This window comes from Carassius auratus, unplaced genomic scaffold (assembly GCF_003368295.1).
Source record: "Carassius auratus strain Wakin unplaced genomic scaffold, ASM336829v1 scaf_tig00216558, whole genome shotgun sequence".
NCBI lineage: Eukaryota > Metazoa > Chordata > Actinopteri > Cypriniformes > Cyprinidae > Carassius > Carassius auratus.
In genome coordinates, this window is record NW_020528631.1 from 559,047 (window position 1) to 586,599 (window position 27,553).

At 37.1% G+C, this 27,553-nt stretch overlaps 1 protein-coding gene across 1 annotated transcript; it reads right to left on the reverse strand.

The window, feature by feature from the left end:
• Window positions 1–109: 109 nt before the first annotated feature.
• LOC113098435 (striatin-3-like) lies at window positions 110–26,168 on the reverse strand. The gene is made up of 16 exons (XM_026263504.1): window positions 25,702–26,168; window positions 14,760–14,863; window positions 14,592–14,665; window positions 13,135–13,213; window positions 12,819–12,995; window positions 12,580–12,718; window positions 12,363–12,504; window positions 9,690–9,823; window positions 6,224–6,399; window positions 6,031–6,078; window positions 3,377–3,498; window positions 3,097–3,264; window positions 2,882–3,022; window positions 2,634–2,741; window positions 2,070–2,156; window positions 110–1,896 (listed from the first exon to the last, which is right to left on the reverse strand). Exons 1-16 carry the CDS (start codon window positions 25,945–25,947, stop codon window positions 1,727–1,729), a joined length of 2,115 nt encoding a protein of 704 aa, XP_026119289.1. The 5' UTR covers window positions 25,948–26,168; the 3' UTR covers window positions 110–1,726.
• Between the last annotated feature and the right edge of the window lie 1,385 nt (window positions 26,169–27,553).

Sequence of the window (27,553 nt, forward strand, 5' to 3'; positions counted from 1 at the left end):
TTTCTCAGTACAGACTTCTGTATTAGAATCCTGTCAATCATTATTCGTCATCAACTACCGTCAAAATACAACGCTGCATTAATTGTCGAGACACGGGGCATGTTGCATATACAGATACACCATTTAATATTTATTATAGACATTTTATGTACATTTCAACAGTTGTTTTGCTATGTGGTACAATCTTTAAAATCTGTTGATTCATAGTAAATCAAAAACCTTACAAAACTCTTCAAACTGATCTGAACTTTTGGAAGACTAGAAAAAATACTTTATCGTAGTATTAATCATGCATTACACCAACAAAAAGTCTTTTGTTACACCTAAACTGCATCGTTTCCTTTAAAAATCATTGAACAGATTGGGCTAGTAAGTTCAAACCAAATATTCAGAATACATTTGATTGACAACTCCAATCCCAAAAATGAAAATTCTATCATTTACTCGCCCTCATGTCATTCTAAACCTAAATGGCTTTCATTTGGAAGGGTTTTGATGACCATTGAGTTGCATTTCAATTCTAAAAATAGCTTTTATGTCCCAGTTATACAGGCCTGTAATCACCTCAGGGTGAGTAAAAGACAGATTTTTCATTTTGGGGTGAACTCTCCCTTTAACTTATCGTTTCTCCCCTGACTCCAGCATCATGAGGTGAATTTAAACCTGGTTTTCAACCATCCAAGAAACGGGGTGTATAACAGAGCTTTTGTATTAACCCATACACGTTAATTTCCTATCAGATAACCTGTGGGGTCGGTTAGCAACAGCCCAGTCTTTGAGTTACCATAAAGCTACGCTCGGAACAAAGGATAAGACTATCCACAAACTGAAAATAAATAGCAATCGGATACCTTACCTGTGATACTTAAACTCATTTTACAGTAAGGTGTACAGAAACATCACATAGTGACAGGATGCTGCAGTTTATTTGTAAATTCCTAAAAGCTCTCAGGACACCACGCGCTGTGCTTCTACTAGCGTACAGTCTCTCCGTTAGGTGATAAAACAATGATAAAGCAATGTAGTTTGCACTCATCCAGGGTTTCCAGAGACACAAGACCTTCATGAAAGAGAACCGCATAAAATGGAGGGCTTGAGTGGGATTCTAGTCCCTTTAAATTTATGACAGTCTTTATTTATATAAAATTGATTATAAAAACTATACTTTTTTTACACAAAAAAGAAACAAACGCTAAAGGTATGAACAATAGGGTTCATACCGCTACATTAGGGTGAGGATGACGACTGAGATTAGGGTTTGGTTTATGGCTCGGCAGGGGGCGGGACTCAGTTCCTCTGGTGCCCGGATGATGGTCGGTGACACCTACTTATTGATGAACATGACAACCACTCCATGGTCACTGAAACATACCTACAGGACACATTATCAGCTCAGTTCAAAACCAGTCAAAAGGCTACAAACACTGGTTTCACTCCAGCTTTGACTTACAGTAAATTACAGATATGGTTTCTTTTTTTTCTTTTGAGAAAAAGAAAAGAAAAAAGTAGTAAGATTAAAACTGAATGAGCACTCCACACTGGCTTCGGAAAAACACGGCCCGTCCCCGTCTTGGCACCTGGTAATGTTGTGTGTGTGGTGTGGGTTTGACAGCGAAGGTGGAAGCCACTTCAATGTAGTGTGAGAAATGCTACGCTTGTTACACAAGGCAGTGAAGCAGTCCTTTCTTTCTCTCATCTTCCCGTATGCGTTCATTCGGATGTTCTTTTATACAAACACTTTGGCCAGGGCATCAGCTCCGGCACTTCCTATATATGCCTTAGATGGGTGGAAGGCAACGTCGTATATGGCCTCGTCTGACTTTTTCCTGTGCGCTGTATCCTCATGGATGCACGTCTTGCTGTCCATGTTCCACAAGCGGATGGAACTATCATGACCTGTGTAAGATGAAGAGATACTGAGATAGTTTTGCACAAAATTTTTATTCTGTCATTATTTACAGATCTCTGTGAATTTTGTTCTTCAGTGGATAACATGTTTACATGCAATAAAGGATAAATGAAGGGAAAAGAGCCGTAGGGAATAAACAAAGGAAAACGAAAACACTTACTTCCCGACAACAAGTAGATGCCATTTGGATCTATAGCCAGACTAGTAACAGCATCCAAGTGAGCAACCATTGCATGGATGGCTTTACCTAGAGAGAGAGAAAAAAAAAAAGATTAATCCCAGAAATGAAAACTTCAACAAATCTGACATTTTTGCCTCTGGTTATTAGTGACTTCTGGCAAAATATAACTAAAACAAAAAACTGTTTCATGAACAAACAGTACATAATTAAATGAACTAAATGACTAGTACAAAATGAGAATCTAAAAAAGCAGTTACATAAGAAATGAACATATGTTACATGACTGAATATAATTAATATGAATATAATTCATATGGACAAAAACAACAAAATACAGACACACAGTCTTTTTTTTTTAGTACTTCTATTCAGCAAGGATGCACTGAATTGATCAAAATGTATATTCCACAAGATTTCTTTCTGAAATGTATGCGGTTCTCTTGAATTTTCTATTCATTCAAAAATTCGAATGATTTTTGAGAGATCATGTGACACTGAAGACTGGAGTTTCTTTACATTTTAAAATACAATAAAAAAACCCACCTGATTTATTATCAAAGAACTTGATGTGTCTATCCTCGTGAGCGGTGACCGTGATTGGCAGGGTGGGGTGGGTGACTACTTTATTAATGTGATTGCCAAAAGGAATAGCTGCAACAATACAGAAGAAACTAAACATCAGAAATCCAGTTCTCACATCCCTGTAATTTAATTTTCTGAACTATATTGAAACATTACATCACATTTCCACAAGTGCACTCTGATTTTAAGAACAAATCTGAAGGACGTACTGCTCTCTCCCTGTGCGGAGAATACCAAGACGGGCTGTGACGTCTCTAGATCGTAAACAACGACATCTCCCGTGTTGTAAGATGCCACCATATGAGCTGGATCACAGCCGTTGAAATCAACTGATGTGGGAACACCATGATCTGAAAAACAGAAATGAGTTTGCCAACATGTCAATCGATTACAGAATACTGCATACAAGAGACTTCACACTCACTTCTGTCGGAGTTAAATGTGCTGAGACACGGTGACTTCTCCTGAGGGTGCCACAGCTTGATCGTCCCATCAGCTGAACACGAGAGCAGTCGGTTTTTGATTCCACTGTAAGCCAATCCCCACACAGCGTCGCTGTGACCCAACAACGTACCGGCCAACACGCTGGGATCTGAGGGAAAGAGAGGACACACATGGAGAAGACACTAGTGACCAGGCAGGTTTCCTACTTTTAAGTTCTATCAAAATGATAAGTCATAACAACATGGATTTGATCTTCTCACCATATGTGTCGTAAGGGTCTACATTAGAGCTGGGGATGTTCCAACACTGTATTGTTGAATCAATTCCACCACTAAAACACTGTTCGCCACTCGAGGTCACAGCCAATGAGAGCACAGGTCCACTGCAGCAACAGAACAATCAATATTAGGGTCCGAAAGTCCCAACAGATTATATTATTGTTGGTCCTAAAAAGTGCTTGGCAACACAAAGTTTTAATGAATGTAAATCCATTAGGTAGGAAAATATCAAATCAATTGTTTTTATTTTATTTTAACACATTTATAAAATTAAACAACTTTTAATATAGCACATAGTTCTTATTTTGAGAAAAAATATTTTGTCTTTAAATCCTCAAGTGCTATCTGTAAGCAAAATTATTCATGCTTCAACTTTTTAAGCCATGCTCTAAAATAATTGGAGTAGAATCTGTAAAAATAAAAACATGGTAAAAATTTGTTACACATTTAAATCCTTATCCAGTAAATCAAAAACTGGAAAAGCAACAGAGCTTAAAATCGTTGTGGACGATGGTGGAGTCAAAATGAGTGAGAACCTCTTTTCTACAATGGGCAGGTCGCCCCCTGATGGACAGCATCAGGTTGACATCACATGACCAGCTCTGTCATATGCGTATATGACCAGCTACATTACTAACCAGAATAATCAAGCCATCTGCTGGGACTTCAATCACTCAATCAACAGCTAGACTGTTTATATATAATGCAGAAGTCAACTGCTTTCCACCAACAACATAACAAAAAGTTCTGGCAAGAAATCTCAGAAATGAATACACTTAAACATCTGGACCAGTATGTGTCAGTATAGAGCACAGGTGTCAAAGTCAGTTCCTGGAGTTCCACAGCCCTGCAAAGTTTAGCCAAGCTAAACAGAAGTTTTTTAAGTTTTTTAGTCAAAAAAGCTTAGCGGCTAATGCTTACTCTTTGCTTTGGCAGTAAGTGGGAAAGGAGAAGAGACCCCCTTTTTTTTTTCTTTTAAAGGATGTTAATGGGGAGGCTTGTTTCACTACGCTGAATAAACAGCCTTATTTAATTATTTGAAAGCCTATCGGCTAATCTTCAACATTTTACACTAAGCAATACTTTTTGGTTTAACTATTTTTAGAGTTTTCACCAAATAAAATGCCATTTTATAAGACGTCACTGACTTTTTGCGACAGGTAAGATTCAATTTACGGTATTTCTCATTTCTATGGTGTCTGTAAACAGCGACATTGACAAAGGCTATAGTGTGATTGGTTATTAAAGGGGCCAAATCATGTTGCTAAAAATAAAATTGTGTATTTGGTGTAATGAAATGTTGTTTATGCGGTTTAAGGTTAAAAAAAAAAACACATTATTTTCCAAATAATGTAAATTATTGTTTCTCCTATATGCCCCGCCTTTCTGAAACACGTCGATTTTAACAAGGCTCATCGTTCTGAAGAGCGAGGTGTGCTCTGATTGGCCAAATGTTTCAAGCATCTGACTGAAATGTTACACCCCTCAACAAACTGTAATGGCAAGTCCCGGTCAGAATACCAGCATAACAGGACAAAAACAATAAAACCCATTACAAACATCCAGTGTGGACATAATGAATAATTATAATGACTTGCACTGTCTTTTTACACATTGCGTTGCATATCGCGCCAACAGGGAGAAAAAAAGGCATGCCTTCTTTCTCTGCACGACATTTGGGCGGCGTTATGCAAATCTTGCCACATAAGTGACAGATATGTGGGGGTGTGTTTAAACAAGCCGTTTTAGGGGGGTGAGGACAAGCCTTAACTTTTATAAAGAGTATCTCTTTGGATTTAAGAATTTAGTCTTTGCAACTTTACAGGTCTTATTTATGCAACAAGAGCTTGTAACACTCCAAAGAAAAAGGACAAATTTTAATTGCATCATATGACCACTTTAAGGCACATGATGCAAGTTGGCTGTTAGCTTTCTCCAGTAGTAAGTAATACAGACCCTCTCATCTCCCTAGTAAGACAAATGGTTAGAGAGCCAGACTAGTAACCAGAAGGTTGCTGGTTCGAGTCTCTTTGCTGGCAGGAGTTGTAGGTGGGGGGTGGGTGATTGAAAGGTGCTCTCTTCCACCCTCAATATCCCTAGCTGAAGTGCCCTTGAGCAAGGCACTGAACCCCCAGTTGCTCCCCGGGCGCTGGATCTATAGCTGTCCACTGCTGTGTTTGTGTGTGTGTTCCCTTTTCACTGCTGTGTGTGTGCACTTGGATGGGTTAAATGCAGAGCACCAATTCTGAGTATGGGTTACCACACTTGGCAAATGTCATGACTTTCACTTCCACTTCACTGAACTCTGCTGGGCTGCGGCCCTCCAGGAAGTGAGATTGACACTCCTGGTATAAAGTATTAGTGCACTGGGATGAATAAGGGAAAACAACAACAGCAAAAATAAACCGTGGGAACACATTCTCTGAAGTGTAACCATCTCATGCACAGGCCTTCCAGGGGCCAGGAGAACACTACCTATCTGAACACATACAGCTGTGGCAATGCTTACATGTACAGTCTCATCCATACCTTCACAACACTCTATTTATCACATTTAGGATCAACTCGAATGTTTTGAAACAAATCAAAAAGCAAAAAAGTCCATAAAAGATCAGTTTTATGAAATGAATACTCACATATGCCCTCTAAACGTGTATATGGGCTCCACATCAAAAGAGGCACTTCTGTGAAGCAATATGAAACTTCGTTTAGTGGTTTGTTTGGAACATGAATGTTGCATGATAAAATCAATGTGCTTCTCGAGCACATTGTAGAAAAAAAACAATCCCAAGACATCCCTTTCCCTGGAAAGCCACAGCGAACACATACTTTTTGGCAGGAACTGTTTTCTGGAGGTTCCACAGTTTGAGGGTGTGGTCTTCTGAGACTGTGACCAACACCGGTTCCACAGGATGGAAGGCCAGGCCCCGCACTCCATCAAAGTGGCTTCGCAGGGTGTATTTGGGATTCCATGTCTTCCTGAACACGTTCTCATTGGCTGGCAGCTAAAAATAGAGGGAGAGGGGAGGGGCCGTTGTAGAGGCATTTTAACAACTGTGAAATGAAACGTGGAGATTGCAGGTCGACTGACTGTGAAGCATTAGGATAGTTGTCCTATTTGAGCTCACAGCAAACCAGCTTGGACAACTGAGGTCCTCTGTTGACCTTAACACAGAATTAAACTAATAGGGCTTTTTTTTTTTTTTTTTTTTTATCACTGTCATATAGGTAATATTGACTTGAAGCCTAAATGATTAACTAACAATCTTGTCCACATAAAGTTCTTTATTTGAAGCACAATTCTTCAAGAAAGAGAACTTACTGAAAAAGTGTTGGTGCTTAAAATGCTTCACTGAGCTGAAAATTAAACTTAAAACATCTCAAGATAAATAAAATAAACTTTAAACTGAACATCTCATGGCTCAATGTCTTATGGACTATCCTCGATTGCAGTCACATGCCCCTCGGATGGCCAACTCCTGTAGTTTAGTCGTCTTGATCTTTGGCCTTGGTTAAACCAGCTGGACACACTCTTTCTAGCATCGTAATCTTCTCTCTACACTGATTCTGATCAGATCTTCCACTGTGTCTGAATGAAGGGATGCTCTAGTGTCTGATTTGAACAGCTACACAGTCCCTAAACAGCTTCTACTACTGTTTCAGCTATTAAAATAGTTCAGTTTTGTATGTATTAGCAAAATGATTGTTTCATTTAGTTTTTTATTAAGTTAATTTAGAAAAACGTTTGGTGCATTTTTTGTTTGTTAAATATGTTTTATTTTTTTTTTATTTTAAAGTAATGACAAAGCAGCCAACGGCAGACAGAGAGTCTATGTTTGATCAATTTAACCTTCTCAAATCATCACGACTTACCTAAAAAAAAATATATCGATATAAAACAGTTCAAGCATATAACAATGTTTAAACTTTAGACTCTATACACTATACACTCTCAGAAAATAAAGTACATATTTGTACCTTTAGGGGTACAATGGCTTGTCACTGGGGCTGTACCCTCAAGGGTTGTACCTTGGGGGACAGAAATGGGACTCCTACTGTACCCCTATTTCTGACAGTGTATCCAATAGTTAGTGCGGAGACGCTTCAGGAGATGCCAGCGTGATCACTTGCATTTTTTTCAGTTGATACGCCATGATTTTTGCCCATAAGAGTAACACATTCATAACTAGAGCTGAGGATCTTTGCCCAAACCGTTGGGTCCCATTGGATCTTAATTTATATAATTTTACACCGGCTCGGGCTTGCCCTCTTCTTTGCATAGTAAATGATCAGTCATGTGATGCGTGAGCGCGAGAAGTATTATGTTTTGGTTGCACCAGCAACTAAAGCAAAGTCTGAGGTGTGGAAAAGTTTTGACCATGTTTATAATGAGAATAATGATTGAATAATGACACACCTTCAGTGAGCGCAGGAACCAGGAATTCAATATTTTTTTTCAATTGTTTAATTAAAGGTTTTTCAAATGATAATTAAATATTAATTGAATCTTAAATGCATAATGTAGACAGAATATATATAGGCTAATGTTGGCATTATTCTTTTATTAAATGTCAGCTGTTAGTGGCGAAGCAAATCCGGTGGAGCCTTTATCTTAATTTCGTTATTGCCAAATACTGGTCTTAATTTAGAATTTGTTAAGAAAGACAAAAAAAGAAAGTTTTTATTGGTGCGTTGTCTATTTATAGGCTAAATGAGCCTATGCCTATTTAGAGTGCTGAGATGTTAAGATGTCACAGAGGACTTATTTTTTTTTTCTTTATTCCAACTTCCAAGTGGCCTATAACATACGTTAGTCATGAAAAAATTGTTAAAAACATGTATAAATGACTCACTCTTGACATAAGGTAAAAGAGCTGTGTGCGTGCAAACATTTGAATAATGTCAGGCTGTAAACGGGGTTGGGCTTTTAAAAAGCTGTCAATCAAAATGTACTTGTCGGTCTCGGCTCCTGTCGGGCCTAACTTTTAAGGCCCGATTACAGCTCTATTCAAAACTGCAAAGGGTCTACTTTTATTTGTGTGCACTCACAATATCAACAAAACATTGTGCTTTCTGCCGTGTTTTCTTTAACAGGAGTACAAAAATGAACCGACACTCAGTGAAAACATGCCTCAAAGACATGATAAATATATCTATAGAAAGCTTTAAATGACTACTTAACGAAATAAAACAAATTGAAAACAAAAACAATCTATAAGAGATGCAATTCTCTCTAAAGGCACGTCCAATGAGGACTAGGGATACAGGGTATACCGATATTGCAAAAATACAGATATATAATATTTCAAATGTTACAATATCATAATTATCATTATCAAACTCTGTTTGAAATCATGTGTCGCAACGAGAGGCAACACTTCAAATCTGGCTAAGCATTTGTCTCTAGTTCATCCTGACTTATTCAAGGAGTTCATAGATCGACAGATGAGTTCATCATTCAACTGATTTAATTTAGACTGTATGTTCCCTGGCTTGGCTGTAGATTTTAGTTTTTTGTGTGTGAACAGTTTTATACTTTTGGTTTGTACATTTGGTGCAGCAGAGTTTCAAGCTGTGTTTTTTATTTTTTATAAAATTGTTTCAATTCATTTAACTTTTGATGCTGGTTATTGGTCACCTGTGGTATCGATATTGAGGTATTAGATTCTGGTACCGTACCGAAGCCAAAATTATGGTATCGAGCCATCCCTAATGAGGATATGGCAAGACAGGCAACTTTATCCTTGCAACACAGACTCAAAAAACACTAGTTTATTAGTAAATAATTCAAATATCTCCTAACTATTTGCCCCGTCACATTTATGATAATGAAAATGAAAATTGGCGCAAAGCCTGGCTCGAGAGGCATAAAAAAAGGTCGCAGACCGTCGGACTCGGGCCGAAATGCAGGGCTCTAGTGTCTGTTGTTGAACCACAGGGAAACCTTCGGAGTCGCAAAGACTTTCCCCCCACCTAAAAAACGGCTGGTCGCACCGGTGCAACCTCTGATTTTTTTTAGTCGCATCATTGAGAAATTAGGTCACATGTGTGACCAAATTGGTCGTACTCTAGAGCCCTGACTAATATAGTCCATGACATTTGAGTATACAGGACCAGCTGTTTTTATAACTGTTAACTGATGATCAACAATTCATACTGCATATAAAAACCTGACCTTAAAAAGGAACAGACCTTTTTTTTCTCTTTTTTTAGTAGAGGCTATTATTTATTTATGCCAGAATAGAATATTATCAAATCAGAGGAGCAGTAGTCTTTGTCAAGCTGGGGTACTTACATCATAGCTGTATTCACCCTCGTCATTGGGATTCAGATCTGCGAGTGCTCCGAGGCCCAGCACACTTTCCAACATGTCATCAGAGCCCATGATAAGGGACTTGCTCCCACCACGATTGAATGGCAAAGGCTCAACTAAGAATAGGAAAGAGAAGAGAAGGGCCCAGTAAACAAGGTGCCACACCTTGTAGTGAAAAACAGGACTTGAGTAAAAGACAGTTTAACACAAACACATCAGCAGTTCAATAACAGAATTTCAGCTTTAATATGACACCAGCCTCTGGTAATAACCTCAACTTTCGGTTCTAAAAATCGAGGTAATCAATTTCACTTCTAATAACTGATGTAGAGCAATTTAATATATATATTTAATGTTACTGCAACATATTATAATAGCTCGAAATATTTATACTTTCCAATAAATGTTTCATAAAATGCAATTTAATGAACTTAATTTCATTAAGGTTTTTTTCCCTTTACAAATTGTTTTGTATTATGCATTTTGTAATAGGCATTACTTTACTATATAATATTATGTATTATTTTTCTATATTAATTTCTATAGTTTTATCTTTAAAAACTATTTTTTTTAACCGTTTGTTAGAACCATACACTGTGCAACCCTTATAGATACAGTCATAAGAAAATATATAGAGCACTTTTGGTAAAAAATTTCTTGATTTTTCACACATCACGCACATATTTTACCAAAAATATATGTCCTATATATAGTGACTTTTACATAAACCTTAGTTTAGAAGTGGGTCAGAACAGACAGAAGAGAATAAGACAAAAAGAGTCAGATGAAAGCAGAAGTGAAGATGTGGGATGGATGCAATGAGCTGATGTGTTTGACTCAGCTGGCTCTGGTCGGAGCAGTAAGAGAGTCTCCTGTGCTGGAAGCTGTCAGGAATGCTGATGCAGCAACTGGCCTAATTAAGATGTGCCACAAAGCACTGACTGAAAGTAAGCAGTGATTTTTGTAACGAAATACCACTAACATTCCAAGTATTCTGTACCGCTATGACAGCTTTGACTTCAGCCATCACTCACGTTGATGTACGCCTACTATGCTCGTCTAGACACACTACGGTTAAAAAGTTTGGGGTCTACAGATCTGAAACAAAAGATTTTTACTAAAATATACAAATACTACTAGAAGTGTTATATATTTTGCTGACTTTTTACTTATACAAAATTTGTCAAAGAATGTTTAAATCCAGAGAAATAAGAAATTTTATCTGGTGACACGGACCGTGTCCTTAGTGTAATTGTGTCGCCTGCCAATGACATCATACACCCTTTGTTGGTGGTAGCACGTGCAAAGCATGCAATAACTGTGACAACTTTGACATTTGAAAGGATACTATGTCAAAGTTATTGCTACTTTATTCAAACTGCTTTTCTTTTTCATGAATATACGGTTGACCTGAAGAATGAAAGCACTTGGAAGATTATGAGCTATAACACCGCTTTATCAACACTAGGGGTGTGACAATACACTTAGCTCACCAGATGAGACAAAATACAGATACTTGGTTCACTAGAACGTGACAATATTTTAATACCATTTTAAATAAATTTTCAATGACAAAATATTTGTCATATGCCTCCAAGTAATATGAACATAACTAACTTAAAGGGTTAGTTCACTGAAAAATTTACATTATGTCATTAATGATTCACCCTCATGTCGTTCCAAACCTGTGAGACCTCCGTTCATCTTCGGAACACTTACCAGGTGTGCCCGGAGCGTGAAAGGAAAACAACCAACAACTCCTAACACTACACTGGATGCGAGCGGTGCAGTGTGACAAAAAAAAATAAAAATAGAACAACTGATCAATAACATAGATTCATTATATATAGATCATTATACTACGGGGCCGTTGAATGCTTGAATCTGACTGGCTGACGAACGTTCTGAGGTGAGCAATTATTAACGCATGGCGAATGTAGTGATGTCTGTCAGCCATCGGCAGCCAACCCTAGTGTGAACAAAAATCCCAATAAATATGTTCTGCCATTCATTTTGTTCTTATGGAGATGATATGATTACTCTGCACTGTTTACAAAGTTATTCTATGTAAATATAAGCTAGATGGACATCTTTGACCATTGCGCCTCACATGCTTTTTGTCACGCCTCTCCATTCTTCAGGGCTGTGACTCTGCAGTTGCATACCATTATGGGCATCTCATGTTTATAAGAGCAAAACATTCTGGTTGGCTAGTAATGTTAGGTTGGTTGGGAATGAAAGCTTTTATTTATTTTTTTATTTTTGGATTTTTGTTTGCACGACAGAGATCCAGCACGGTGGCGGAGAACTTTATGCCCTGCTCCCACGATTCCACACTCAGTCTCAGTCACGGCCTCATCAAACTACGCCTTTGTTTCTTTTGAATACATGCCCTCTAGCTGTGAAAACATACATATTGTATCTTTAATTGCAGGTCATATTTCAACACATGACAATAGACCTGAGGCACTCCTTTTGAGATGTGCCCTACTTCATTACAGATCTTTAATCTAAAGAAGAAAGTTGCACGCAATTCTGAGTTTCTTTCTCACTATCTGCAATTAATTTGGAATTGAAAGATTATTATTTTTTTTTTTAAACACAATGTTTATGAAATAAATGTTGTCTATTTAAAGTGGGCAAGCACTCATTTACCCCACTCTGTGCCGTCTCCTGAACTCCGAGCCTCCCCGGCACCTTCTCCATCCTCTGCATTTACCAAAAAGTCAAACTCTTTCAGTGCCTCCTCTGTGTCAGGGTCATCAGGTAAGTCGGAAGCCAGACCTTCATTTCCGACCTGGAAAAGTTATCATAGGATACATTACATAAACAATCATACTGAGAACAATAACTAACAAAAATTGTTACGCACCTTTATTTTATGTTTCTTTATTCTACGTTTATTACTCCTGTCAGGCACATCCTCCATTGTATCCCCCTCATCATCTTCCTCTTCATCACTATCGTCGGCATTTTCTAAAAAATTAAATGTCTCCAGAACCTCTGGATTCCTGTTAGACCAAAGGCATAATGAGAAACATGGAAACCGTCCCTTTACCTTTTATATTAATCTATAAATCAACCCAAAAGAAATTCAAAAGATTTCTGTACCTTTTTATGTCTTGTCCCTTTCTTTTAGCTGGAGACTCTCCTCCATTGAGAATTTGCTCTAGGTTCTTGGTTTCCACAGAACCGTTCTGCTCGGAGCCTGACAGCCCCAGTAACGACCGCACTCTCTGCGACCGGACATCCAGTATTGTGTCCGTATAACCTACTTCTTGAAGATATCTTGAAGGATAGGTGAAGAGAGGTATAAAAGACAGTTAGAAAAGAACTCAAACAATCATAAGCAAGCCATAAACTGAGCCGGACTGATACTTTCACACCCACATATGATGTTTCATTCAGAGAAGCATAAACTACTTACTGTCTGAGGAGTTGCCTGCCCTGTTTCCACGTTAACTGGCTGTTCTGAGGTATAGCCGAGACCTCTGTATCTTTGGTATCTTGTTTAAGAAACAGGAAAAAAAAAAAAACTACATCAGTGAATGCAGAACAAGACATACATATATATATATATATATATACACGTACAAAAGATTGGGGTCAGTTATTTTTTCTTAAAATTCCTACTTTTATTCAGCAATGTTTTTTTATTTCAAATAAATGCTGTTCTTTTTATTAAAAAATGCATCACAAACACATTAAAGGGTTACTCCACCCAAAAATTAAAATTTTGTCATTAAATCACTTACCCCGTTTCAAACCTGTAAAAGCTTTGTTCGTCTTCAGAACACAATTTAAAATATTTTGGATGAAAACAGGGAGGCTTGTAACTGTCCCATAAACCAAGTAAATGCCAAGTAAATAACAGTGTCAAGGGCCAGGAAAGTATGAAAAGCATTGTCAATAGTCCATCTGCCATCAGTGATTCAACTGTAACGTTATGAAGCGTCAAGGGTACTTTTGTACACGAAGAAAACAAAAAATAAAGATTTTATTAAACAATTCCTCTCCTCTGTGTCTTTCCACATCAGCGTAGTGCCATTTTAGGAAATCTTAGCTGTAAACAGATGTACGCCGCAGATGCCATGTTTGCTTTCAAACCAAAGTGTAAAAAATAAAATAAAAAAAAGTTAAAAAATAAACCTTCTCTTTGTGGCCCGGCTGATACAGAGGAGCATAAGCCATCTCCGTACAGCTCAGATTCCCCAAATTGGCGCTATGCTGATTTGGAGAGACACAGAGAAGAGGAATTGTTGAATGAAGTCGTTATTTTTGTTTTCTTAGTGTACAAAAAGTATTCTCGTCGCTTCATATTTTTACGCTTGAATCACTGATGGCAGATGGACTATTGACAATGCTTTTCATACTTTCCTGGACCTTGACATTTATTTATTTGTCAATCTATGGGAAAGTCTCAAGCCAACTGGTTTTTATCCAAAATATATTAAATTGTGTTCTGAAGACGAACAAAGCTTTTACGGGTTTGGAACGTCATGGGGGTAAGTGATTAATGACAACATTTCCATTTTGGGTTGGAGCATCCCTTTAAGCAGCATGACTGTTTTCAACACTGATAAGAAATGTATCTTGAGCAGCAAATCAGCATATTAGAAAGATTTCTGAAGGATCATATGACACCAAACATGACTGTAAATTCAGCTTTGCCATCATAGGAATATATTACATTTTTAAATATATTAAAATAAAACAGTTACTTCAAATTATATTTCACAATATAGGCTTACTATTTTTACATTATTTCTGATTAAAAGAAATGCAGCCTTAAGAGACTTCAAACCTTAAAAATTGTTTGCCCACCCAAAACTTTTGAATGGTAGTGTATGTACACTTTTTCAAAAGAAGGTTGTGTCCACTTACCTGATTCAAAGCTAGGCATTTTCATTTCACCTTGATTAAGTTCTGTCCCATATTTTAATTTATGGTATTTTGCTCTGGTAACAGAAGAAATAATCTTGGTTAAAATTCATAATATTTGTATGTATACGCAATGTTATATAACAATAAATAAATAAAAATACTACAGACCTTTCTTGCTTTAATGCATATTCTAACATTTTTATTCTTCTAACAAGGTCATTCTTTAAATTTTCTTGACCCTTCCTTTCTCCTTGGAGGAATGCTATTCGGGCCTGCAAGACAAAAAAGGAGGTCAAAAAGGTTAAACTAGTATTTATATATTTTAGCTAAGTTGACAACTTGTGAATTGCATGTTATGAGAAAGACTTGGCACCAAAATAATATCGAGTAGGGGAACTATGATGTCACTTTGTAGGCCAATCGGCTGTCAGCATCACACTGGTCCACTCGACAAAAAGCCAATAGGGTTTTTCCATAGACTTCTGAATTATCATAAAAAATAAGCTCTGTGCTCAACCATAGTTCATGATACTTACACGTTATGTCCATCAAGATTTATGTTCAAGATACATGTTACAAGAATCTTTTAATATAAAAACTGGAGTACATACAAAACTAGAGCCAAAATTAAAACTGAAATGAATCGTTAATAATAAACAACAAGTAGTGAATAAATTAACTAATCATAACTAAAGCACATTTGAAAGCATGTATTTCTGTACTTTTCGAAATAAGGTGATTTAAAAGTAAATAAATCCTTACTAATATGAATAATTAAAAAAAAAAGTGCCTCCGCATAACATTCAATAAAATTAGAGTAAATTTAATCTGGTAAGATTACATTTCATTTAGTTAATAAAGTACCACATTTCAGTGGTCAGTTACGGTGGTTACACAAAATGTTATTTTATCCTTGCTTCTAGAAAATCCTCAAACTTTCTGCTTTCGAACAGCTTCATGTGGTCGTAAACATTTAATTTTAGCATGGCTTTAAGCACTATGAATCATTAAGGTTTCACTTTCACCGTGACCACGTAAAGCCAGTAAATGTGGTGTTTACATGGAATAATCATAATATGAGTTTACTTTATGGTACAAATGAAGAGTCTCCGCATCAGTAGGAAACAAGTAATAAAACAAGCATCTTGCTTGACTGCTCCAGGCTCCGACGCGATCGAAACAGCTGAAACAAAAAAAAACTAGAGCTGAAACAACTAATCGATTTAATAGATCAAAATCGATTATTAAAATAGTTTTCAACTAATTTAGTCATCGATTAATTGCTAAACAACTTTATTTGCCGTAAGCGGCTCATTTTGTGCATATTTTAGATCTGCGATGACCAAAGTGTGGCAGTAATGAGCCAACGCAGGTTTTATTCAGCCAGTACATCAGGAGTAGCAGCGAATAGCCAATAGCTGGCCTCGTTTTATGTCACATGCTTCACGAACTGCGTCTGCAGCAGCGAGATGGTGGAGACAGACGGCAATGGAGTAAGCTTGAGAAAGAAAAGAAACAAGCGGAGGATAAAACGAATCGAACGAAATCGTCCAAAGTGTGGGAGAACTTTACTTTGAGCCTTCAAAAAAAATAAGAGTAACCTGTAAACTTTGCACTACTGAACTGTTTAACTGTTTAAGACTTTTATTTGTGCAGATTCTCCAGTACAATGTTGTTTGCAAATGTTTAGTCGTTAAAGCTGATAACATTGCTTTTTAACAGTTAACATTTAAAGATTTACAAACATGTTCTGTGATCAGTTTGTCGTTTACCAGTTCATAATTCAGTCTTGCAGCCTAATTATGACTGAATGAGAGAGGTAAATGTTTAAATGTATTTGAAATGCACTTTTTTTCCCTAAGTATTCAGAAGGCCAGAAACCAGTTTTAATTGGCTATAAGTTGCCCTGGAAAATCAGACCAAAAAATAAAAATAAAAAGAACACACAGATCTCTGATTTTCTAAAGAGGAACAAACACAAGGCCACTGGCGGGCGATGACCCAGAGGAACAGAGCTCTATAGAGGAGGTTAACATTAGCAAATGAGAGCAGCTGTGCAACTTGACCCCTCTTAAAGGCCAGGAAGTGAATGAGAGGAGGCAAGGGGAGGGGGTATTTATAGACAACCCAAACCCTCAACCTTTACTGCTCTTGCAGGCTCTCACGACAACTTTATGTGTTTGGCAGGTAAACTAGAGAAGGACATCCTTTGTGGTTTTCACAGAAACAGGAAAGATGAGGTGGTCTTCCATCATACAATATTTTCCTAAAATGCATAATGACAGATCGAAACATAGGGTTTAATACAACTCGTCAAATGAAAGTGAAGTTCTAAATTTTACTTAAAAAAACAAAGTTATGTGCGTTTCATTCTGACTGGTAAAACATAGCACAACCAAGCAGGACAGGGAGACGCCAGTCCATTGATCGAGTCAACACTACCTTCACCTCATGAACTAAAATATTTAACAGTCAAACTCAAATATCTGACAAGCAATATAGCGGAGAAGCATTGTGTAATACTTTGTAAACAGAAACAGGTCCCCCAATGAAGTAACGGAAATAAATATAGTTACATAACAACTAGGGCTGTCAATTAATTTTGTGAAAATGTTTACTTTATATTATCTCCTAAAGACTTGTATCCAATGAAACTACCCTAAGAAAATGTAAGATCAAGAGAGAAAAGGCCAGTGAGAGAACACAGACTAGGCTGGGCGCTGAAAGCCGTTACGCTCTTAGAAGGAGCTTTCACACAAGACAGCTGTCTGTAGTTGTCTTCAGACTACACACATTTTGGAACGAGACTGACACACCGAGGACTGCATTACTCAAAAGCACAACGTGTAATAGCACTCATGATCTGATAAAAAAAATTATCATTCTCTGAGCTACACACTTATACAAACATTCAAACAATATTTACCATTATCAGTAACTACAGCATTACTGAAGGTCATTGCAAAGAGTATGAGGTGATGAAATTCTTAAGAAGTACTGTCTAAGCATCTGGCAGAAGTCTGCTTTCACAGTCCACTAGGACTGAGCGACATGTAAAAAAATAATAATGATGATATGATATCCGATAATATTGTCTACCTACCTTGTTGCCTTGTTTTTAAACTAGTTGTCAAGTTATAATGTATTTGATATTTAACATTTGATGAACATATAGGATTAAAAATGAATTCTGAGCAAATCAAAATACAATGCCCACCAATATAATATTCAGTGTTGGGCTGCAGTCATCTGCAGAACATCTTCATCTCAACTTGAAAGTTTATATTCCTATATCTCAGCTTAATAAAACAATTATATATTGTATACACATTTTTCAAAATCTGTAAAAATATTGGAATTTGTGTATTTTAATTATACCAGTCATGTTTGTGGTTTTTCATCATTATACAGTCCATTTAAATAAATATTCAGAAACGTATGAAAAGCTACTTTTTGCCCTTTTTTCTGTTTAATATTTATTAAAATGCAGATCAAAATAGAATAGGCCTATACCCTGAATAAGGATAAATTATATTGGAACAAATACACAGATGCACGTTGCTTTTACAGTAGTCAGCGCCAAACAACAGGCAAATAAAATATAAACTGAGCTTACAAAAGTGATTCGGTCAAGATTAGTGAGGGATTTTCTTTTCTTTGGTTCTTTGATTAACATTAATGTCTGGCGGCAGTGGCTGCTGTCAATGCACCGATCCAATATACCCTGGTTTTCTTTCTCAAATAACTCTTGACTATGGGGCTATGTAAAATAGTTTTTTCATACTTACTAGGTTTACCATTTCGTCCCCTTGGAATTATAAGGTTCTATCTGACATTTTTGTCAAAATTGAGTTATTCACATATTCTTATTCTGGCTCAACGGATTTACATTATTTGATAGATTTTTTTAATGTTGTGTACATTATAGGACTTTTTGTAAAACTAAAAAAAACAAAACAATAAAGGTTCTATCTACACAGTTGAATGGAACACAAAAACTTTGAAGCTCGATATCTCAAAACTACTCGGAATGCAGATAGAACCTTATAATTCCAAGGGGACGATTTGTCTTGTCTTACCCAATAATGTTGATAATTGTCTGTTACCTGACTGTTGACATCAACATTGCGATAATTACGAGAAATCGTCGAGATATGATAATATCGTCCAGCCCTACAATCCACCCCCACGTTCCCATCGCTGGAATCAATGTGTGAGGTCACTCCATTGAGACGCCTCACAGGCAGCTCGGGGGAAACATAGTGAGATCACTGGCCCAAACTAGAGCCTTACAAAGGAGCAAGCTGCAGCGCGTGGGGGCAAGAATAGCCCTCACCGACGCATGACACATTCCACCATACAGTTGTCAGATTAATGAGTTAACAGCAGCGAACATTACAAGCTAATGACCATTTTACGAACTGTCGACTAACCCGTCGTCTGACATACTATCTCACGAAAGCTGTTTGACTAATTTCTTTGAAATAAACTGTACTGGATGAAGACAACTTTTAAAAGGCCACTAAATTGTAAGTTGACTATCAAAAGTGCTGGTCGATTTACCCAAAAAGCACAAACTCTGTAGCGCTATGAAAAAATAGTTCTGTTTGAACATTGAACATTGCTCGGTTTGACCAACCAGTCGGGAAACCTATTTGTGCAATTCTGTTATGTTGACACGCTTCAGAAGCCTGACCTATAGCTGAACAACCTGCATATCATCAAAATATCTCTTTCAACATCTTTTATTTTATACATCATCCAAAACCTATGTCTACACTACTGGTCAAAAGTTTGCATTTATTTTATCATATAGTAAATAAATTAAAAACAGTAAAATTGTGAAGCTACTATTGTTTAAAACAACTGGTCTCAATTGAAATATATTTTAAAATTGAATTTTTTTCATGAAGCTGAATCTTCATTACTACAGTTTTTGATTTCACATGATCCCCATAAGCATATGCAGATTTTTGCGCTTGAGAAACATTGATTATAATAAAAAAAATGTGGTTGTGCTGCTTTTTGTGGAAAAATATTTTTTGTGGAAATAGAAATCTTTCGTTACATTATAAATATATAATATATAAAAAGGAAGTAAACACTGTAGCCAACAGGGCACTCTGTAATCTGGGGAGGTTGTGTACATTAGGAATCATATTTTTTTTATAAATCCAAGGTAACACTGATGTTACATACAGAGCATAGTGAAAATGCCATGAGTATGACAGTGGGCAAAAGGACAAAGCGCAGCATAGTTTGAAATCACAAGTTTGTCTATTGTGCATCTCCAGTGACGCTGAACTCTGAATTGAAAACTGAATTCAACTTGCATGGACCGACCTTCATACAAAGTACACAGATCATGCAGGATATAAATGCACTTAACAAGATCGCACAGCTGGAATCAAAGTCCTTGAAATCCTTCAAGGTTCGTGAAATACAATTTGATTTATTTTACAAAAAAGCAATCATTATAACATCTAAATGTCTTTGTTTAACAGTTCTGTCTGTTTTTTTAGACAGAATTCTATCAGTATTAGACAGAACTGTTAAACGGCGACAGCAAAAATGAAGAGGGAGAATGTGAGCACTGTGTGCAAAATGCCAAATATACCTTGGCGATATAACAGTCGAACGGTCACTTTTGATCATTTTAATTTGTCCTAACTGAATAAAGTAATTCTTTACTTTATTAAGCCCAAACCTTTGAACTGTATTGTAGTCAACCAGTTAAGAAAATTTACTTTAATTTATAAACCAATCAGACATTCTCTCGAGCCTGCAATTGTGCTGAAAAGAAACTGTTATCATCTTTACAAAATCTCAAGAAACCAGCTGGAATATATAAACACACTGGCACAACAAATTAAAATGAAGTCTTTGCTCACACTGCTGCTCTTCCACAGTTATTCACTTTATTGCCTAATTCAAGATCCAAAATATTCAGTGTGTAAGCAAGTAAGTTATAGTATAATCAGACTACTAAGTGAGAGCAAAAACATCTGCAGCATTAGTCATAATGGTTAAAGTTGCATCAGGGACTGACTGAATGGACTTTCACTCCTTGTTGGTCTAGCTTCCTCTTTTGTTGATCAAGGACTCATTTTCCTAAGTTGCAAATGGTTATAGCATTTCACGGCAGTCCAACACAAGCTGACACTGCGGTCGAGAAATCTTATAAACCACAAACACAAAATACTGATGATAACGATGAACCAAATAAAGGGTGAGTAGCAAGAAAAGTAAAAAACTAAAGGAAATCTGAAAGTCCTTTACCATAGCAGGCCTGGTGAATGTGTGGGTGATATACATTTCAACTCTACAAGGGTTTCCTCAAAACATCTCCAGCATTTGTCCAACCTGTCCCTTATCATAAATAAGTTCTCTGAAAGCCAGGAGATCGTAAAACACCCCCATCATGTCGAGCTGTCATAGTCTTGTTACAATTTAAAGTGACCAACTCAAGAGTTCTCCAACTAACAAACATGTAACTTGAAGCGATCAGATTACTACTTGGTTCATCCCTGTAATGCGATACATGAATTAAGATCTGAATATTAATGAGCCGAGTTAGAATTAGTAGAGCATTAAACCATTAGAAATTCACCATACCAAGTTTTTAATGATCGAGCACACATCAATAGCATGAACACAGTGTATTAATTCTGGACTAACTTGACTAGACCTACATTTTTGGGTGATTCAGTTTCATTCTCACTTCCTAAGCAGTGCGAAGGGCTAGCTAGTGTTGGTCAATATGTTCCATAGTCATATCATCAGTATGTGAGATTGCCAAACTACGATATTATCATGCTAATTTATTGAATTATCTACTTAGTTTCATAGCCAGAGAGTGAACCAACTCCAGGGTAAGGCTAAAAGCAGCCTAATATTACCGTAATCAATTAACAACACTTTTTAATCAAGTAGCATATAGATGTCATGTCATAAAATATTTTAATATGACTGAATATGTATATAACATGATAATTACATAAAAACACTGAAAGCTCCTAATTATAATGCTTACTTTTGCTCAGCTACAGAAAACAAGCAAAGACTATTTAGATTATCAAAGAACATCACAGCGCAACTCGTAGAAAAGTTCAAAGCACAAAAGGAAGAGCATTGGATGCATAGTGTATTATATATGTGACAGTCTTTTCTTTGAACAGTTTTAAATTTCAGTTACTGTGCGCGTGAAGAACAATTCATAGTGCTCTCTGCTAGAGTATTGTGATCTAATAGACACCCAGTAGAAAGTAACATGATTTAGAAAAAGCAATAAAATCCAGCAAGATAAAGGCCTTTTAAGCAAAACCACTGATCTTTATCTACAGATCAAAAATAATAACAGGAACACCGAATCATCTTGGAGATAGTTTGATCATCTTGCCTGTCATAACCGAACACGACACACACAGTTTCAAAGCTGAATGGAGAATGACAGACAGCTGCAGCACAGAGAACAGTTTACATCAACTTGAATTTAACCTCTTCAATATTCATCTGTACCTAACATTAAACCATGGAACGACTTCAAAACAACTGGAATATAGTGCAAGGAAACTTTATGGTGCTTTATAATGTCTTTGTGCCTTTGTGGGGCTTAATAATAACACAATAGTATACGCACAATATCGGATTTGGATCAGTCTTGTCTGATGGCAGAATGGCAGAATCGAGGCTGGTAGCAATACTGAGTAAGTATCAGATCTGTGCATCCCTGATAATAATAATCTTCTGTAGTCTACACTATATCAAAGGCATCAGCCACTGGTGATATCTGACTATCGTCGATACATGATACTATTGTCTATCGGCACATATGTAGTGCTGGCAGGTTATACTATGGAACACTGTTGTGTTAAAACACCATTGCAAGTGTCAACAGAGTGAGGAGGGCTAGTACATATGGCCATGAACAGCTGGCCACTCACAGCCCCAAGCAGCTCTCTGATGCTTGCTGGGAAATCTCTGTCACCTACCAGATTTAAAGATCGGTAGAACAGCATTTCAGCTGCGTACACTGAACACAGACACTAAAAATACTCTGTGCTGAGGGGGACCCTATGGCTTTAATAATAGTACAATGGAAATATACTGAAAATGTAATAGTACAATATTTATACAAGCAAAAGGTGTATAAACCAAACCAAATAGCTCATCTGAAGCAGAAATGTATATTTCAGTTAGAAATAAACAGCATGAAACTATTTAAGAAAGTGTAATATTGTTACAAAATGATTTATTAAAACTGGATGGATGCAACTACAATATCCCAATTCCAAAAAATACAACATTCACCGTTATACAAAAGTTAGTTCTGGTCATCACATTTGACTGGTTAGGGTTAGGTTATGGCTTAACACTGTTTGCGAGATTTACGAAATTTCAGAACAAAGTACGTGAGTTACAAAGTGGAAGCAAAGTGACTATATTTTACAATATTTGTTAGTGACGAAGTAGTACACAAACTACTTGTCTTCTTGTTTCAAATAGAAGATATTTGATGTTAATAACTTGTCTTTTCCAGTGCTGTTATTGTTGACTAAAACTGAAAGTACAACTATTACAATTATTTTTGTTTATTCCAATAAGGAAATCAAAATTAAATATAGGATAAATAGCAGACTTCAACAGTAGAAATGTTGCCGACTACCTGAAATAAAATAAAAGTTTAAACTGAAGTACTAAATAGACCAACTAAAACTGAAGTAAAAATAAAGCTAGGCTAAATAGAAAAAAAAACAACAATAACTAAAACACGTAACAAAACTACAAAAATAACAAGAACTAAAATAAAATTGAAAACTGAAAATATAAAAATCACAGGCAATTCAAAATGGTAATAAAAACAATAAGGTAATGTAAATATTACTAAAATAGCACTGCAATTTAAAAACTGCTGAATCGAAGCTGAAAAATACTGCTGAATACCTGTGACTGTGAATTGTTTAGCAATGATTGATTTCAGTCAGGACTTGTCAGATGGTAACATTTGAAGGAGATAATGGCAGAGATTTATATAGACATTCGTGAAAGTTGTCAAACAAAAATAAAACCTGCACTTGACAAACTCTAACATGACTCTGAAGATGGTGCTTGACCTACAAACCCTGAGCTAACCCAGATAACACTAATCAGGCCCCTTCCCCGTGTGACTGCTCGGGACATCTCTGCTAGCAGCTATGCTTACGAAGCCCAATAAACTGACAAGAAGAGTTTCACATCAATTAGAGCCAGACATTGTCAGAGCGGAACTAAACAACTATCCATTACCATAACATTAGCGAAGTCTTCGTAACGTACAAAAGAAGCTAAATGCATGAAGAGCTCCTGATAATGGACACAAACATCTGCACATAAGGCTGGAGAATCAAAACATTCATATTTAATAGCGATTCATGATTCAATATGGTTTAACGGTTAGAATGAATTGGCCTGCTGTATGTTGTTCAGTGTGCTTCGGATGATTTGGTGGCAAGTGAAGATCTGAAGCATGGAATGTGGAGCAGATAAACAAGACCAAGCCTTTTTCTGAGAAAACCTGCATGGTATGAGTGTGGGAGAGCACAAGCTGACTTCCTCTGAATAACGAAAAGTGCCCATTAAGTTTGAGCTGGGAGTCATCCTCAAAGTATGTCGCCGAACAAGTCTGTACAGGGCTGGTGAAAACTGATCGGCCTCCGAAGGGAAGACTGTTTACATAACGTAACCAGCTCCTTTCCTCATTCACAAGACGATAAACTGCCACTCTCAGCTCTAGTAAGCCTTAAAAATATGACCGCTACACACATTAACACAGGTAACATAACACTTCTAGTAATAGTTTACCCAAAAACAGTAGTGTTGCATTGTATAAAACACAGCTCACACAAAATGAAATAAGAAATGAGCTAAGATGCCTGTTTGTCATGTGGAGATATTTATCAAAATCTCTTCTTTTAAGTCCCAAAGAAGTATGTACGTGGGTCATACAGGTTTGGCAACACAAAGGATGACAATTTTGGTTTTTGAGTGCACCATTCCTTTAAGAACAAGTTATTGCAGCTGTTAAAGGTATGGCTGTCAAAACCTGCATACATAATACCGGTCAAATGTTTTTTGTGTCACACACAAAGTCTGGTTTTGTAAAAACATCAGGGTGAATAAATAAATATGATGGTGTTATATATTTGCTGATACTTTCAGATATTTAAATAAGGCGAATGATCCATCAGAAACATCAGATGTGGAGCAAAACGAGACTATCTGCTCACAGCACTCTTCAAGGAATGGTTCACCCAAAACTGAACATGAAGTCATCACTTACTCGCCCTCGTGTATTTCCCAGCCTGTATAACTTTCTTATGTGAAGTTTATATGATGTTGGTCATAATGTTAGCAGCTCGCAGTATCGGTCTCCATTCACTTCCACTGTATCTCGGTCTGTTCCCACAGAATGAAGGTGAACGGTGACTGTCTGCCTAACATCTCTCATGTTAATTAGAAAGACACGGCTTCGTTTGCTTTATATTGTTTTAAAAGAACGGATATAGAGTGTCACAAAAACACCACATTAACAGTGAGGTGTGAAAGTGAATGCTATTAGCAAGGATCAATAAAAGAAGGGACGCCATATTGACCAAAACAAAATGGCAGAACAAGAGAATAGTTGACAAAGTCTGCTGGCTTTCGGTGACAGATGCCTTCTCGTGACACGATTAATCCGCTACAACGATCAATACAATCAGACCCGCTCCTGTGCTCGCGGATAAAATAATCTGACTCGATCGTACCGAGAATCGCGTAATATTGTTAATACAGCGATGTCACATTAGCTTAGCTTAGCTCAGGCCATCCACACTACGAGCGTCGCACTAGATCCCTGTATTAAAATGTAAGCATACTAATGTCATGCGTAAGTTACTTGGAGTGCTGACAGATTCGTTTATTCAGAATAACGGCAGGGTTTAAGTTAAGCATAAACGGGGCGGATAGGAAGCTCGGCGAGGGCTGTAGTAAATTGCTTAATAGATAAACGTTAAGTCTTCAATTAAAGCAGCCGATTTGATGGCAATTTGAAGTTTCTAACTAGTGTGTCAGCAAACCCACGGGTCTGTACCTGGAGCTCGGCCCTCTCCACTTCCCAGTGGGCCCTTTCCATCTCGAAACGGGCCCATTCGTGCTGGATGTAGTGTAAGATCCCCGGGATCGTGTACTGCTGGGGCCTGGGCATCTCGTCCTGCTGTTGTTGAACCATAGGCGATCCTCCAGTGCTGGGGATCTGGGGATTAATGCTGCTGTTGCCCTGCTGCTGCTGTCTCTGGGCGGCCATTCCTCCTCCTCCTCCGCCGGGCTGTTCATCCATGATTAAAAATAGGAAAGTCCTGCTAGAAGTTGCCGATTGTTTCCCCTCAGCCCTCCCTTCTTTACCGTTGGTGTAGCGATGCTACGTCGCCCTGCCCACCCCACGAAATCGGCTGGCACCTGAGCGGCTGTTGTGGGTTTCGTGTCAGCGCACGGATTTGCCGGCCGCCATTAGTCCGATCCCTGGATGTGAGTCTCCTGCTGCGGGGGGAGGGAGGGGGGACTGGCTCGCGCGCTGCATGATGGGACGCGCTGTCTGGAGTCATCAGCGACTGGCTCTAGCTGAAGATATTAAAATACGGCCTTGAAAATTAGATATACATAAATAAATTAGGTCAGACGTAAGTAAAATATAAAATAGCTTAAACTGATATAAAGATATTGTTTCTTTTCTTTTCATAATTTAAAGGTTTCGCTCAATTTTATTTCAGTTTTTTCTTTTCCTTTTTTTTTTTTATGATGTACACAAAGGTGAAAGAAATCCACCGTTAACAATTTTACAGTAGTAACAATAATTGTAGTAACTGATATTTTGGAGAAAACCATTGGTTCTAAAGAAATTTGTTATCTTATCAATTTACAAATAACAAATGTGATCATTTTATTTACTATATATAGTAGGGCAGAGTAAAAAAATATTCAAATATAAATATATCAAATATTTCACACTCTTTCAAATTAAAAGAATTAAAGTATATAACAGCCACTGTGAAAAATATCAAATGAAAAAAAAAGCTGTATTTTTCTACATGGAGCAGGTCGCCCCCTCATGGACGCTGCCATGATGACGTCACATGACAAGCTCTGCCAAACAATCCACTTAGCAGTAATAATTTTACAGTATTAAAAATAGTTGTGGTAACTGTGGTATTTTGGTGAAAATTATTATTCACCAAAACAATTATTTGAATAATCAGTTTACAAATCACTTGATCATAGTAATTCAGAAAAGTAGCCAATGGTAGGAAGGAGGAGAAATTACGTCATTATGTCAGCAAACAACTGGAAGGGTATATATATATATATATATATATATATATATATATATATATATATATATATATATGGTTAACCACACCACTTGTATCACTAGCCACTGTTTGCCGTTCAAAATATTATGAATATAGACATTCAAATATTACTTTCCCTCATGGGAGATATATTGATAAACAACAGAAACATAAAGTGTACACATTATGCAAGCATTGCTGTGTGACACATATCCATGCATCTACACATATAATTTACATATACAAGTATGTACTCCCACCTTGTAGACTTTAAATCTGTAGTTGTTTAAAAAAATCTTCAAACTTGACTGTTCAGAATTCAAATCTGCGGCTGAACTCTTTTTATTGTTGTTGGCATCACTGAAAATGAGGTTAGCTGTATTATTGGTGAAATGTTGTAATTACTGGTATATTCACTGGGAAATGGTAGTTTTCAAAATCTGATTTATGTCCTCTGCCCTCTTTCACACAGAATGAACTCTGAGGGCCCTATCTTGCACCCAGCGCAATTGACTTTGTACACCGACGCATGTGTCATTCCTATTTTGCACCCGCGCAAAGCGCGCTTTTCCCTCCACAGAAGCACGTCGCTAAACT

Coding starts and splice junctions, on each gene's coding strand:
- LOC113098435 (XM_026263504.1), bottom strand. CDS start 25,947: ATGGATGAACAGCCCGGCGGAGGAGGAGGAGGAATGGCCGCCCAGAGA. Junction 2,742..2,881: donor CTCCGCACAGGGAGAGAGCA/GTACGTCCTTCA, acceptor GTATTGTTGCAG/CTATTCCTTTTGGCAATCAC. Junction 2,157..2,633: donor GTTCTTTGATAATAAATCAG/GTGGGTTTTTTT, acceptor CTCTCTCTCTAG/GTAAAGCCATCCATGCAATG.